This window comes from Astatotilapia calliptera, chromosome 14 (genome assembly GCF_900246225.1).
Source record: "Astatotilapia calliptera chromosome 14, fAstCal1.2, whole genome shotgun sequence".
NCBI classification, from domain to species: Eukaryota; Metazoa; Chordata; class Actinopteri; order Cichliformes; family Cichlidae; genus Astatotilapia; species Astatotilapia calliptera.
In genome coordinates, this window is record NC_039315.1 from 403,414 (window position 1) to 420,656 (window position 17,243).

The window sequence follows — 17,243 nt, forward strand, 5'->3', positions numbered from 1 at the left end:
CCTGTCCTCCTTACTTCCTGTCGTGTGGTCACTGCTCGATGTTCACGTTTGAAGTTTGTAACGAGTTAAAGCTCCTCTGGAAACTTACCTCACAGGTTTTTCTACTCTTGGATCTGGATATTGTCACAAAGAGGCTCCACCCACCTGCAGTACGACAGACCTTCTGTTTATGAGCAGCAGCCAATCAGAGGAACACTGTCTTGAAGGGGGCGGAGCTGAATCAGCTTCTTTTAAACCACAGATGAAATGAAGGCCTGTACTGGTCACTTTATTAGGTCAGACACGAGATTGTCAAAATAAAACAGGAAGTTACTGACTAAACATGGAGAAAGGACCGTAACACAGAAGCATACAGACTACAAAAATAAGACGAGACTCACAAAATATAGCAGACACATAAATAATGGGAATCAACAACATACTGAGAAATCAAGAATACACTGAAACCTCACATCAAACACTCAAAGCTCTGAGAGGATCGGGGCCGTCATCGATTTTCACCCAAACATCATCTTTCATGAACACATAGCACAGTCGGACTCGCCCTGCCTCATGGTTCAGTCGGCGCAAGACTGAACCATAAAGACGTGGTTAACGATAAATAGCAGAGCAGTCTGCCTCGAGCTGGGTTCGTGAGCTTAGCTGACACTTTCAGTTCAGGAAAAAGTGCCACAGTCAGAGAGATGAAGGAAGAAGAGCGTACATCACAGAAGAGGAAGAGGTGTTGATTGGCTCGGCAGAGAGCTCGAGAGGATAGAGGTGTATGGATCGATCCAAATATGGATGGTATCGATACCAACGCTAGTATCGGTACTTTGGTTGTATCCATCAAGTTCAGTATGCAGCCCGCTGAACTGTGTTTATTATTCCTTTGGAAAAAATAAACGTCAAACATGAAAAACGTTCCCACCTTTGTGTGCGTTACAGACAGGAAAAACCCAAAAACCTGGTTTGAAAACACATGAACAGCTGAAAGGTGTGTTTCATTGTGTTAGCTAATTTTTGTGGAAAGTAACAATTGCAGGGATATAGTGGTGAGAACTGATCTCAAAAGTCACAGCACACGGCTCTCCTCCAGTCAGCTGCTGAGTAACTTTGGATCCACACCAATATATTTGTAGTGTGACACAGAAATACTGTGGATGTTGAGATGTCCATGTTAAATGACAGAAAGGTATACGTGTTCAAATAGCATCAGCTAACAGCAATGTTCCCTCTAAGCTGTGCGTGTCCGCCATTGCGCACAGAAAAAAAATCTAACCTAAATTGAAATCAAAATTAAAACTTTAACAATCCTGTTCTGCAGTGTTAGTCAGTAAGTGACTGGCTGCTCCCGTATGGGATCAGAACGATGCCACCTTATCCCAAAGTCCAGCCAATGATGCGATTCACATTCGTATATATGTCTGTGAAGGTTCTCAGTCATCCAGGTCATCGTAGTCTAAGGAGCTTGGAAAGAAAAGCGTCTGGACTTCTTTAAGTTGCTTGAAGATGTTTCACCTCTCATCCGAGAAGCTTCTTCAGTTCTAAGGTCAAATGGTGGAGAGTCCCAGATTTAAGCTCTGTGGGAGTAACAAAAGGACAAAGGGACCCCCTGATGATCCTCTAACTAATCACATGAGCCAAGGTGTGAAAACTACCTACGAAGCCCTAAAGCGAGACCCCACAAGCAGCTACAAAAAGAAAGTTATAGCTTGCCTTCAAGACCTTGAGAAGGACAAAATCATTGACCACTGTACATATCACTGGCTTTACCCAGGGGATGCCATACCCTGCATTTATGGACTTCCTAAGATCCACAAAAAAGGGGTCCCACTCAGACCCATAGTCAGTAGCATAAACTCAGCCACTTACAACATTTCAAAACACCTTGCTACCATCCTTGCTCCTCTCGTGGGGAACACCCCACACCACATCAAGAACTCCACCGACTTCACCGACAAGGTCCAGAAACTTCCCCTGGATCCAGATGAAACCATGGTGTCCTTTGATGTAGTCTCTCTCTTCACTTGCATACCCACCACGGAGGCCGTGGAGACGGTCAGAAAACGACTACAAGAAGACAGCTCCTTGGAGGACAGGACCAACTTCACACCCGATCAGACCTGCACACTGTTAGACCACTGCCTCACCACTACATACTTCAAATATAACGAAGGCTTTTACAGACAAAAACATGGCTGTGCCATGGGCTCCCCCGTGTCACCTATTGTAGCAACCTTTACATGGAGGAAGTGGAAAGGAAGGCTCTCGGCTCTTTCAAAGGAAGAGTACCCAGCCACTGGTACAGATATGTGGACGACACCTGGGTCAAAATCAAGACACAAGAAGTGGAATCCTTCACTGCGCACATTAACGCTGTGGATAAAAACATCAAGTTCACCAGGGAAGACACAAAGGACAACTGTCTGCCTTTCCTGGACTGCGCCGTGCACATTGAAGAGAACGGCAACCTCAACATCGAAGTTTACCGGAAGCCCACACACACGGACCAGTACCTCCTCTTTGACTCCCATCACCCTCTGAACACAAACTTGGAGTAATCAGGACCCTACACCACCGGGCAGAACATGTTCCCTCTAAGCCTGAAGGAAAAAAAGAAGGAACACACACATGTAAAGGAAGCACTCAAAACGTGCGGCTATCCTAAATGGGCGTTCTTAAAGTCAGCAAAGAGGCACAGAAAAGAAGACCAGACACCAGCGAGGGAGGATAAGAAGGACAGACGCAACAACATTGTCATCCCCTATGTAGCCGGTGTATCAGAGAAACTCAGGAGAGTTTTCTCCAAGCATGACATCCCGGTGCATTTCAGACCCAGCAACACACTCAGACAGAAACTGGTTCACCCGAAAGACAAAACGCCAAAACACAAACTTAACAACGTGGTGTATGCTGTACAGTGCAGCGAGGAATGCCCAGACCTCTACATCGGAGAGACCAAACAGCCACTTCACAAGAGCATGGCACAACACAGAAGAGCCACCTCCACAGGACAAGACTCAGCAGTCCATCTGCATCTAAAGGTCAAAGGTCACTCTTTGAGGATGCCAATGTTCACATTTTGGACAGAGAGGACAGATGGTTTGAAAGAGGAGTGAAAGAAGCATCTATGTCCACTGTGAGCGACCATCTTTGAACAGAGGCGGGGTTTACGACACCAACTCTCTGCCATCTATAATCCAGTTTTGAGATCCCTCCCAGACGCCTTAACGCCCACTCACATCCTGGGCCATTTGATCTCAGGAATTCGCATGATAAGGTGGGGCCAGGTTTCACAATGAGCTCACCCGAAACCCTGGCTGATTGTGACCCACACCCAGTTTCATACCTTGGCTCAGGTGATTAGAGGATCATCAGGTGGTCATGTGTCCCTCTGTGGGGGGAAACTCCCACTGGGTTTATATCTGGGACTCTCCACCATTTAACCCTAGAACTGAAGAAGCTTCTCGGATGAGAGGTGAAACGTCTTCAAGCAACTTAAAGAAGTCCATTGGAGATGTGAGCAGGACAGACGGAACAATTGACGGAAAAAGTGTGGACTTTATACCAGTTTTTAAATTGTGTTGATCGGCCACGTTGGGCGATCGTGGCCTTGTAGTTCGTCTTGTAATCGGAAGGTTGCCGGTTCGAGCCCCGGCTTAGGGCCTAGTAAAGCGCTATATAAATACAGGCCATTTACGTAAAACCAGAGTTATGATAAAATATCTGCAATGTTTGTTTTTCTTCCTGAATACTGTCGTTGTTTATATTTACTGCGGGAAGAAATGGTGAAAATGGCGTTTTATAAGGAAAACGCTCGAAAGCCTGTGAGCAAAAACAAAAACAAACCTCCCCCCACCTTTCCTATTGGTGGAAAAATGTACCATGTGGACCAATCAAAAAATGCTATGGCAACGTGGCATTTAGTTTAGGGAGGGGGAAGTTCTAAGAGTGACGGCGTGTTTTGAGATGTGAGAGATTTGTGACGTTCAGTGCAAATCTTATGTAGTTAGTGTGTAGTCAGTGTGTAGTTAGTGTGTAGTTAGTGTGTAGTGTAGTCAATAGTGTTGTTGTGTGTGTCAATGAGGCACCTGCTGAGTGTTACAGGTGTTACAGCAGTGACACATCTGCTGCTGTCAGGCCTGCAGGTATCAGGCTGTTGTTCTCCTTCATCTCATAGTGGACAGAAATTATTTTTTGTGACACAAATAATTTGTGTGGCATCAGATTTGATGCAGAACAGCTGATTGTTCTGTAAATAGTTTGAAATGTTTGTTTAAAAAACACCTTGGCTGCATTTTTAGGTAAAAGCTGCAAAAAACTTTGTTGTTTGCATAACTCAGTTACTTTTTTGAAGAAGTAACTATATAATTAATTACCCAACATTGGTCATTATTTACTGTATTTTGCAGACAGAGTTACAGACTCTCTCCCAGACCACAGACTCACAATACAAGTCAGAGCTTTATTTAAAAAATAAAAAAAAAGAAAGTTGTGTTTTCAAAATTGGAGTTGAAGTTATTTTTACTTCCAATAGTGTTAACATGCTGCACAGGTCATGAACAAGATTTTTTTTATGGTTTCTTTTTATGTTTGCTTATCCTGTATTCTCTTCTACGTTTAGTAATGGAGAGTGCTTATAACCCCGTTTTGATGTTAAACCTTTTTCATTCAACCAGAACAAACATGTCCGTCATACAAAACCAGAGCCAACATGGTAAATAAACGTGCCATTTAACTGCAATAGCATAGACTGTATGAAGAGAACAAAAAGTGATTCACATGTTCAGAAGTTTCTGTCTGTTTTGATGTCCCTGAGGTGTCTGATCCTTCAGCCTGGTCTGTGTCCCGCAAAAGCTCCAGAGACCGTCCACAGGGAGCACAAAAAGGAGTGAAGAGGCTGAAGCTAACACCACAAAGCGGGCAAAACATTTTCCAGCTATTTTTAGTGCAGCGAGCACCTTCAGGGTAATAACGAAGCGCAATGAGGAGTTACTTTCTCGACGTTTGTTGACATCCCGCGTTTAGCTGCTGCTTATTCTTCTGCCGCTAATTTAAAGGCACTTTACTGCCACCTGCTGGGCTGGAGTGTGGACCATGACGGTTTTAAGGTCTGGATATTTTCTTAAGAAAATCCCCGTGACATTTAAAAATCTGAACATCATTATCTCACCCATACTCTTTTGTAAAATCTCTTCAAACATTAACTGAACACTACTTCTCTGAAAAGCCCTCGCTTAGCTGACTACAAATCACTTTTCCGTACTACAAATATGGAGTAAGCCTAATCGTTGAGTCACTTCCGGTATTTCAGACAATCCCTTTCTGTCAAGAGCCACTTGTTAATTTGTTGCAGACTTGTTAAAATGTTTTCGGAAATGTTATTTTGTTGTTGATGTTTTAAATGTGATTTGCACTTCCCAGCCACCGTAGTATTTTTCCCTGGTTTTACTACCACACTGTTCACCCTCACATGGAAGAAGTAATCTGATTGGCATGGTGGTATGTAGCATGTAGTTTGAAGCAGGGATTTCGTAGTGCCCCATGTGTAGCGCTGGAACCCAGTCAGGATGTGTTTCATCCATTTCATAGGCTGGTTTGCTGCAATAATGAAAAACAATTAGCAACTCTATAAATAGAACATTTATCTACAAAATCACTCATTAGGATGTTTGTTCTAATTTGCTATGACCTCAGAGCGCATTGAAAATAAAACTAATAGGCTATAAAGAGTAATATGAACTTATTTGGATCTTACCTGAATGAAAATGTCTGTAGCACCAATAGATATCTGGGGATGGTAGCGAACTGGATATCAGCTCGTCTCACAGCTGCTATCCAGGCTAGACGCCTTCTTTTGGTAACACCCGATACATGAGCTCCTTCGTGATGCTTCCAGGTGGGGAAAGAGTAAAAAGAGAGCCCGTTTTCCAGCTTATTCCCTTCCCGATCGTCCGATCTAACAACTGACAACACAGCAAGGACGAACCATTACTGATGCTTGCACTCCTCTAGCCATTTGTTTGGCCTGCTAAAATGGCGCCTCGGTGGTCACGCCCTCTCCAAAGCCCTGGGAGACAGTTGGTGTGGTAAGCCCCGCCCTCTATTCAAAGATGGTCGTTCACAGTGGACATAGGCTGTGTCCCAATCCAGCGACCGCACGCTTCATAGTACGGGCGAGTATTGGTCAAACTGGGCAGAAAGTACACAAACACATAACATCCTTATAGAATATGATGTAACACTATAGATCAACTTAGCTCAGAATATATAAAGCATATAAACAATCACAGCAATATGATGCAACAAACACAGCAGCTACTGATCCAAAATACTCAAAGCTTCATAGAACTGAAACCAACATTTATTTTAGCTCCATTCTGCTGCTGATACAGACTTTAGGTTTCTGAACATTAAACTTGTTGCTGCCTTTCATAGTGTGTAACTTGAAGGCCCTGAGTACTCTGGTACTTCCCCACACTGAAAACACTGGGATGATAACATTATTTGAACATTGCCTAATAAGACTGATTCAGCACAGACAGTTATGTTAAACTTTCCTAGCAGTCCTTCACAAACAGGGAACAGTCTGTCTATTCTCTCCATCTGTCAGCTGCTGCTGGCTCTTCCTCCTCCTCTTCCTCACACACTGCTGAGTTTGTCCTGGTGGATCATCAGGGCTGCAAAGCCTCACAGATGATGTGCAGCAGTGGGTCCCTCAGTCTGTCCTCACTCTGGACACTTGCAGTCGTCACACATGGAAATCAAATGTGTGATAAGCTGCAGGATTCAGACACAAGTGTAACTTATAAACACATGTTCATACTTTTATTCCACAATCAGAGAGAAAGAAACAGAGAGAGAGTGCAGGACAGACAGACAGGTGACAGTCTCAGGTGTACACACTGCTACACAACAGCAGCAGAGAAGCAGGATTTAGTGTTTGTGTTATTACGAGTGTAAACAAGAAGAGTTCCAGATGGTGCAGTGGACACATGTGTGACTCCTGTGATTAAAGCATCTTTCTTTCAGCTTAACGAGTGAACCGTCAGCTCGTTCACACACACGTTAAAGTGCGTTTGGCTCGACACCACCGAACAGAGGCAGCAATATAACACAGCTCACATTAACAGTGCAGTGGATCCTGCTTGTGCCGTGATGTTCAGGACTGCAAACCGAGCAGCATCACTGACTTTCAGCTTGTTGTGTTTGTGGATATATGACTGACTTTAATTATCCATGAAATCATCACATTCTCTGTAAGATTAAGCTCAGCTATTGAACGGCGCATATTTAAAGGCTTTAAAACCAAGTTAGTACAAACGTCACTAATGTCACATAACTTTGCCAACATGTGACCAACAGTAATGTTTTAATGTTCTTCATTATTAAACATTTGCACATAAATAAGTGACACAATATTCAGTACTTACTTTTGAAAGTTTACTCTTCGGCCGCTCCGCTTCAGGCATCCATCGTTTTTTTCCGAACAAATTATCCACACCCACCACCGCGCTATGAATTGTGGGATATATGGGACCACGAAGTCTACACCGGACCACACTTCAAATTTGGGGACATGAACGGTACATTTGTTGACTGCATTTGGAGTACACTTTGAATTGGGACACCCTTCGTGCGTCGCTGTGACATAATCGGTCTCCAAATGCGTGCGGTCACTGGATTGGGACACAGCCATAGATGCTTCTTTCACTCCTCGTTCAAACCGTCTGTCTTCCAGTTCAACATGTGGACACTGGCGTCCTCAAAGACTGACCTTTGACCTTTAGATGCAGATGAACAGCTGAGTCCTGTTGAGGTGGCTGTTTGGTGTCTCCAGTGTACAGCTCTGAGCTGTCCTTGCTGCACAGCTACACTACGTTTTTTAGTTTGTGTCTGCATGTGTGGCTGGGTCTGAAGGACACTGGGACGTCGTGGTGGCGAAGACTCCTGAGTCTGCATTCCACAGGGTGGAGGTACTGCTCTGTGTGTGGGAGCTTCAATGTTAATGTTTCCATTCTCCTCAGTGTGCACAGAACACTCCAGAAAACCACGATCCTTCCACTGAGCTGATGTGTTGGCTGGTAAATGGATGAATAGACTGATACGTTGATGGGTGGATGAATGGTTGAATCGATGGATCCTCTGTGGAGGTCGTCAAGAGCACCAGATTCCTTGGTGTCCAGCTGGTGGAGAACCTCTCCTGGTTAACACCAGCTCCATAACTAAGAAGGCCCAGCAGTGTCTCTACTTCCAGTGGAAGCTGAGGAAAGCCCATCTCCCTCCATCCATTCTCACCACCATCTACAGAGAGACTATCGAGAGCATCCTGAGCAGCTGCATCACTGTCTGGATGGTAACGGCACCGTATCGGATCACAATGCTCTACAACTGTTAGTGAGAGCAGCTGAGAGGCTGGAGCCTCTCTTCCCTCCATCAGACACCTGTCACACCTGCTGCATCTGCGGAAAGAGGTACCGGAGCATCCGGGCCCTCACTGCCAGACTGAGGAACAGGTTCTTCCCCCAGAACGTCAGACTCCTGAACACACACACACACACACACACACACACACACACACACACACACACCTTAATACATCAAGTTACCTTTTGCACAACCCACTGTCATTGTTGCACTTTTCTTTTGCACTGTTTTTTGTTTTGTTTGTTGCAGTTTTTGCACACTTTGCACGTTATGTAGTCCTGTGTTGATTGTGTGTCACATGGAGCATCGTGGTCGTGGAACGAATCAATAGACTGATACGTTGATGGGTGGATGAACAGGTAACTGGATGGAGCCGCCCTCTCGCTCCGTGTACCCGCCTCCACAGCGCCACTCATCGGCCTGCATAAACTTTTTTCCCGCTGTTGTTACTTCCTGTTTAGTCCGGAGCGGAGCCTCGACTGTCCCCCGGGTCTCCGCCGGTGTCCTCTGCCTCTTTGTGTCCGTGTGTGGCCGCTCGGTCTCGGACTCACAGCTCACCTCCAGCCTCCGTCGACCCTCCGGGAGGACGCGGGTTCGGTGTCCGGGACTGCGGGTAGGAGCCGGGCTGAGCTCTCCCGGGGAGCCGGTGTCCGCCTGGTTCTTCCGCCGTGCGGTCCCGATGGATTTTACTTAAATGTGTCCCCGTGAAGCCGCAACAGTGCGCCGTGCTAATGCGCTGATTAGCCGGCTCTGCTAACCAGGTCAGTTCAACGCGCTGACCTTAAAGTGCTGTTTTCACTCACTTCGAGCTAAAGCTGCTAACTTCCAGCGCTGCTAGCCGCCACTGTAACTCCTCCGAGTCCCTAAAACTGCGCTTTAAACTGGGCTTTGAGAGTCTCCCGGGTGTCGGAGCTCTTTCGGGTCTCTGACTTAATTGGACTTGTTGTTTATATGAAGTTTAACTCCGGTTTAACAAGTAGGGCTGATAAACACTGCCTGTCAGTGTTTGCTAAGTTTGATTAAATGTTGTTTAAATGGACTAAGAGCCAAAGTTTACTCGTGAAACAGTTCCTTAAATCTAAGAGAAGCAGGCAGAAGGTCAGCCCACGCTCAGCGAAGCCTTTATTCGGCTTTATTTTCAGTCTTCAGCGGACTGACTATTAAATTCAATGTTGTGTGATTGAGGTTTTGAATGGGGTGGGCCGGGGCTGACCAGTAAAGCTGGGTTTAGATGTGGATTAAAAGTTTTCATTTGGCCCTAAACTGTTTATAAAATGTTAAAATGATTTAAAAATACAAACTTCAGGGTTTATCGAGGATCCAGGGACACACAGGATGAGTTTTCACCGGGGGCTTAATGTTCTGTTAGGCGTAAAATTAGACGTTTCTTTAACGAGGTTTTGAATGGAGTTTTGACGCTAAGCCTCTTGTTGTGTTAAAGTTACTTATTTGGGCTAAAGTGGGCTACGCATCGAGTCCTGAGTTAAACTGGGTTAGTACCTGAGTTGTGTACTGGGTTCACTGGTGGGTGTCAGTTTACTGTGGTTAGGATTAGACTCTGGATTGGATCATGTGCTTTTTAATTGGACTAAAACTGTGAGTTAAAGGTAGTTTTGGGGAAACTGTGTTAAACTGGGGTGCTGTTGGCATCGGTACTGGGTGTTGAGCGTTGAGGCGGGCCTGGTGGGTTTCTGCTCTGTGTTCCCGACCCTCACAGGTGTGTTCTTGTTCGTGTCTCATGCAGTTGGTTCCGGTCTAAGCAGGTTTGGTCCCAGCTTTAGCTCACCATGGCAGAGCTCCACCAGGCGCCCACCTCGCTGTGCTGCTGCCGTAAATCCCTGCCGGACTCCGGGGGCCGGTGCTCCGGGGACTTGGCCCGGCCCTCTGCGGGCCTGGGTCTGGAATCCCAACGCTGCCCCCTGGTGGATGTGGCGTCCGCATCGAACTTCAGGAGCTTCCAGCTGTGTCACTTCCACCTGGACCTGCGGCTGAACTTTGCAGTGAAGGAGATGAGCGGCTGGCTGGTTCTGGACCTGGTTCCGGTGCAGCCGGGGGTCTGCTCCCTGATCCTGGACTCCCACCCTTCTTTATTGATCCACTCCATAGACTGTAAGGTGCCGGGGGCCGGGCAGCAGGAGCCCGTGTCCCTCACGTACCGCGTGGACCCGTTCACCGACTACGGCTCGTCGCTCAGCATCAGCCTGCCAACCGCGGCAGTGAAACCAGGCCGGGCAGTCCAGATCACGGTCCGCTACACCACCACGGACGGGCCGGCGGTAAGGAGACGACACGGCGTCTGTACAGCGTGAGCATGCTGAAGGTGACCACAGCGTGACCCGTGTGTGTGTGTGTGTGTCTGCAGATCTGGTGGCTGGACTCGGAGCTCACCTGCGGTCAGGTTCGTCCTCTGGTCTTCACTCAGGGTCACTCAGTGTGTAACCGCTCCTTCTTCCCCTGCTTCGACACGCCAGCCGTCAAGAGCACGTACACCGCCACGGTCCGGGTGAGTCACACGGAGCCCAGGTAACATCAGAGCGGTGACAGAAGGCGTTTCCTTAAACACCTGCACTCACGCCGTTTCTGCTCGTCCTCCTCGGCAGGTCCCGGATGGCGTGACGGTCCTCATGAGTGCGTCTCGGAGTTCGTACTCCAAACAGGACCGCGTCTTCCAGTTCTCCATGGAGTTTCCTGTACCCTCCTACCTGGTGGCGCTGGTGGCCGGCGAGCTGCAGCACGTAGACGTCGGGCCGAGGTCGCTCCGCGTAAAATAACGTTTTCATTATTTATCAAAATGAGTCCAAATATTGTTTCGATGTGTTTGTTTGACGAGTGAGTTTGAAACATGATACAGTAAAAATGATTTTAGGCAAACAAACAGATCATTTTTCATATTCCTGATGTTAAATCGGGGGGGGGGGCACTCCAGGCCTCGGTGTCCTGCAGGGGTCACCCTGGGTCACACCTGAGTCACACGACGAGCTCATCACCAGGCGTCTGGGAACGTTTTCATTTAGTCGTTTAAATCAGCTGATTCGTCTAAAACCTGCAGCACTCGGAGGCTCGAGTTATTCAAGTAATGTAAAGCAGTGAAAATCAGTATGAAAGATAAACGTGAGCTAAAGGTCAAAGATGATCATAAAAAAAATATTTACATCTGTGCAGAAACACATTTTGACCTTCGGCCAATCTTCTTTCAGGAGTCGTCTGTGGGCGGAGCCTTGCCTGTTGTCCTGCGCGGTGAAGAAGCTAGGGGGCAGCGTGGAGCGCTGGCTGGGCGTCGCCGAGGACCTGTTTGGACCTTACCTGTGGGGCAGGTGAGCCTCTAAGTTTCTGACCAAACTTTCTTTAAAACATCCTCGGCGATGCTGACACGGCTCGTCCTCAGGTGCGACATCGTCTTCCTCCCTCCCTCCTTCCCCATCGTCGCCATGGAGAACCCCTGCCTCACGTTCATCATCGCCTCCATCCTGGAGAGCAGCGAGTTCCTGCTGATTGACGTCATCCACGAGATCGCCCACGGCTGGTTCGGCAACGCCGTCACCAACGCCACCTGGGAGGAGATGTGGCTGAGCGAAGGCCTGGCGACGTACGCCCAGCGAAGGATCACCACGGAGGCCTACGGTAACGCTGCGTTCACCGTTTCAGAATTTACGTTTTTGTTGGCGAGATTTTAAAACATTTTCAGTTTTACGTGTTTGAACCTGAAGTCACGAACAGCTGATTATTGATTTTTAAAGTAAACACGACTTCAGCCTCAGTCCACATACTTTTGGTCACCTCGGGTTACCTGTCGCCCTCAGGTGAGCCGTTCACCTGCCTGGAGACTGTTGTGCGATTGGACGCCCTCCACAGACAGCTGCGTCTCCTTGGAGACAGCAACCCCGTGAGCAGGCTGCAGGTCAAGTTTGAGTCAGGTGACCCCCACCCACACACACACACACAGATGGAGGTGTGGTGTCCACTCGCACAGGTGAGATGACATCACTGTGACCTGTTCCAGGTGTGAACCCCAGCACGCTGATGAACCTGTTCACCTACGAGAAAGGTTTCTGCTTCGTGTCGTATCTGTCGGAGATCAGCGGAGACGTGAGACGCTTCGACTGTTTCCTCAGGGTCAGCACACACACACACACACACACACACACACACACACACACACACACACACACAGTGACACAGACACAGACACACACACAGTGACACAGACACACAGTCACACACACACAGTGACACAGACACACACACACACACAGTGACACAGACACACACACACACACAGTGACACAGACACACAGTCACACACACACAGTGACACAGACACACACACAGTGACACAGACACAGACACACACACAGTGACACAGACACACAGTCACACACACACAGTGACACAGACACACACACACACACAGTGACACAGACACACACACAGTGACACAGACACACAGTCACACACAGTGACACAGACACACAGTCACACACAGTGACACAGACACACACACACACACACACACACACACACACACACAGTGACACAGACACACAGTCACACACACACAGTGACACAGACACACACACACACACACACACAGTGACACAGACACACAGTCACACACAGTGACACACACACACACACACACACACACACACACACACACACACAGTGACACAGACACACAGTCACACACACACAGTGACACAGACACACACACACACACACACACACACACACAGTGACACAGACACACACACAGTGACACAGTGACACAGACACACACACACACACAGTGACACAGACACACAGACACACACACACACACACACACACACACAGTGACACAGACACACACACACACACACACACACAGTGACACAGTGACACAGACACACACACACACACACACACACACACACAGTCACACACACACACAGTCACACACACACGCAGTGACACACAGACACACAGACACACACACACAGTCACACACACACAGTCACACACACACACACACAGTCACACACACACACAGTCACACACACACACACGCACACACGCAGTCACACACACACACGCAGTCACACACACACACACACACACGCAGTCACACGCACACACACACACACACACACACACAGTCACACACAGTCACGCACACACACACACACACACAGTCACACACACACACACAGTCACACACACAGTCACACACACACACAGTGACACAGACACACACACACACACACAGTCACACACACACACAGTGACACAGACACACACACACACACACACACACACACACACACACACACACACACACACACACAGTCACACACACACACACACACACACACACACACACACACACAGTCACACACACACACACACACACACACAGTCACACACACACACAGTGACACAGACACACACAGTCACACACACACACACACACACAGTCACACACACACACAGTGACACAGACACACACACACACACACACACAGTCACACACACACACAGTCACACAGACACACACACACACACACAGTCACACACACACACACACACACACAGTGACACACACACAGTCACACACACACACACACACACACACACACACACACACACACACACACACACACACACACAGTCACACACACACACAGTGACACAGACACACACAGTCACACACACACACACACCTGCTGCATCTGCGGAAAGAGGTACCGGAGCATCTGGGCCCTCACTGCCAGACTGAGGAACAGGTTCTTCCCCCAGAACGTCAGACTCCTGAACACACGCGCACGCACACAGACACACACACACACACAGTGACACAGTCACACACACTGGAGTCATACATGTGTCACGTGTGTTCGAGCAGTGACAGTTTGTTTGTGGACAGCAGCTGAGTCGCTTTCACAGTCACAGCGTCCACATACTTCTGCTCCACGTTTCCATAGATTTACATTTCATCAGGATGTTTTACATGCTGCTCAGAGTCATGTGACCAGCGTTTGCATCGTGTGTGTCACAGGATTACATCTCAGAGTTTAAGTTTAAGAGCGTGGTGGCTCAGGACCTCATAGACTACTTCCTGTCTTACTTCCCGGAGCTGAAGGATGCCGCCGTCGCTAAGAGAGAAGGTCAGGAGACACTTTCAGCTCACCTCATCAGCAGCCTCCTAGTCTTCTCTGTGACATCACTTCCTGTGTGTATGCTCGTCCTCAGGTCTAGAGTTTGAGCGTTGGCTGAGCGGCTGCGGCCCGCCTCTCTACGAGCCAGACCTGTCAGCGGGCGGCGCTCTTATCGGGCCCGTCCAGGATCTGTGCGACCTGTGGAGGAACGCTGACCCCCCTGACCTAGAGGCGCTCGCGACCTTTGACCTCTCGACCTGGAGCACCTTTCAGATCGTCCTTTTCCTGGACCGCATGCTGGACCACTCGCCGCTGCTGCACAGTAAGTTGCCGTAGAAACACTGCAACACATCATTCAGAGCCTGCAATAATCTGCTCGAGTGCAAAGTACTCGAGTATTTGTACTCCGCAGCATGAAACATACGAGTACTGATGAAAGGGGTCACGTGACATCCTGTTTGCTGCAAATGGTTGGTGACGAGGACGTGGGCCGTTTCTCAGTACTCACGTCTGTACTGACGTCCTCGCTAGTCTGGACTCCGTAAGTTCACACGGGAGTTCGGACTTCCCGAGAACGCAGCGCGATCGTTCTGCTATTGGAACGGCAGTGTACATGATGACATCACAGCTCCACCCCCTCTTAATTTCACTGTTACACATGATGCAGCAGATTTACTTCAGGAAAAAGATATTTCAAAAAGTATCTTCAGCACTTTGACGGATCATCAGTTTCATACAGTGAAGCACGATCACTACATGACACGTGTCTCCCAATCAACATAGCGTTAGTAAACACTCAGGGCAGACAGCTGGTTTGGAACAAATAATCAGATCATTGTTGGAGCAGCGTTCAGGATCTCCACGCATCAGCACGCCGTTTCTGCTCCCGGTGAAACTGCTTCCTCCTGAATTTAAATATTTTGATGTTAGATTTGTTACTTTGACGGGAACAGTACTGCGACTGATGCCGGAGCACAAGTACAGATGTTGAGAAACTGCCTTGATGTTCCTCACCGCGCAGAACACAGGAAGTGATGTGACAGGTGTCCACTGAAGGTTCAGTGATGAATGATGATGTCACTGCGCAGGTGTGATGGCGAGCCTGTCGGACTCGTACTCGTCGCTGTTCGACGGGCTGAACGCCGAGGTGCAGATCCGCTGGCTGCAGATGGTGGTGAGGAACAGCTTCTACCCCGACCTGCCGCGAGTGCGAGCCTTCCTGCACAAACACGTAAGTTCCGCCCACCTGCCTGTTGCGACGTTGAGCCGATCAGAACAGACATAGTTTTAAGGGGGTCGCTCAGCTACTCTGTCACATGTTTGCCCCTCCCTCTCCGCAGACGTCCAGGATGTACACAGTGCCGCTGTATGAGGACCTGGTTGCTGGGGTGATGAAGTGTGTTGCCGTGGAGATCTTCTACCAGACACAGCGGCGGCTGCACCCGAACCTCAGACGCACGCTGCAGCAAATCCTGTTCCAGACCAGCTCGACCAATCAGAATGGCTCCGCTCTGCCTCCCTCCTCCGGCTCCACCCCCCCGCAGGAGCCAACCGCTGCCGTGGCGACTGCCTCCCCTGGCGGAGCCACCGGGACAACTGCCACCATTGCTCTGCGTGATGTCAACGTCTCGGCGTGATGCCCGGACTACAGGAAGTAGAAACAATCAACAGGAAGCCTCACTCCAGATGTTTTAAAAGGGTTGATGTGGGTCAAAGGTCACTGCTTGAAAGCTTGACCTGTGTCTGGCGCCCCCGAGGAGGGCCCTGGTTGGACCCTAGAGTGTTTTTATGCGACTGACGACAGAGCAGAGGTCAGGTCGTTCTTCTCAGCTTCTGGCAGAAACGCGCCACCAGAGCGGCGTCGTGTAATTAGGTTGCGTTCGTGCTAACTCGCTCAGCGACTAGGCTGTGTGGGCGGAGTTCGACCGGGCAGGGACGGAGACGCCATGCTTGCTGATGATTCAGTGAGAAAAACATTTCAGCCTTACGCTCGTTCTCTGCCCGTGCGCTCACTGCTGGTTGGTTTCGCCGTGAGTGCCTTTGCCTTGTTGAAGTCTCTGCCCCATCACTGTGTGGGCGGAGCCTCTGTGACAGTGTTTAAACTCTACCTCCGCTTGTGTGGACTCACCTGAAGGACCTCAGAACACCAGCAGATCACCTTAACGCTGCCTTCGTGCAGCTGGGAACACGCGGCCTTCTGTCTGTCCTGGCTCTGAAACGTCCCACCGACACTGAACGCCTCCTCGCTCTCTGAATGTTGAAGATAACCTCATGTTTACCTGACCTCTGACGGGCGAGCTCGTGTTGCCTGTTTGTTTTTACTGTTTTATGGACGTTTGTTTTTATGAACTGCTGACCCTTTAATAAACACCGATATCCAATCCGAATCCATGGAGAAAATTCAGAACCGAATGAATGCATCTTTTATTTATATTCATGAATTAGCGTGTCAATAACTGAAACTGTTTCCTGTTTGATCACGTGTTTGATTTACAATAAAATGATTGTCTCTATGGGTGCTTTCACTCTCAGATCAGGCCGGAAAAGTCGGACGTGTTAGGCGTTAGCTTGAAGGGGCATAAGTGCCGGAAGCTCTGAGGCCTTCCGTTCACAATAAAAGCTGGAGGAGCGGAGTTACAGGATGATTCAGCGGTTCGTTTGATCTCGTCCGAGCAGCGGAAGCCGGAAACTCGTCACGGG

General features: G+C 48.6%; 1 protein-coding gene across 1 annotated transcript; it reads left to right on the top strand.

The window, feature by feature from the left end:
- The first annotated feature begins 8,693 nt into the window (after positions 1-8,693).
- rnpepl1 (arginyl aminopeptidase like 1) lies at positions 8,694-17,056 on the top strand. Its single transcript, XM_026192115.1, has 12 exons — positions 8,694-9,170; positions 10,154-10,685; positions 10,772-10,912; positions 11,010-11,161; positions 11,607-11,723; positions 11,795-12,030; positions 12,210-12,323; positions 12,410-12,522; positions 14,444-14,552; positions 14,638-14,865; positions 15,632-15,774; positions 15,884-17,056. The coding sequence occupies exons 2-12, from the start codon at positions 10,197-10,199 to the stop codon at positions 16,178-16,180; spliced, it is 2,139 nt and encodes a 712-aa protein (XP_026047900.1). The 5' UTR covers positions 8,694-9,170; positions 10,154-10,196; the 3' UTR covers positions 16,181-17,056.
- Positions 17,057-17,243: the final 187 nt, after the last annotated feature.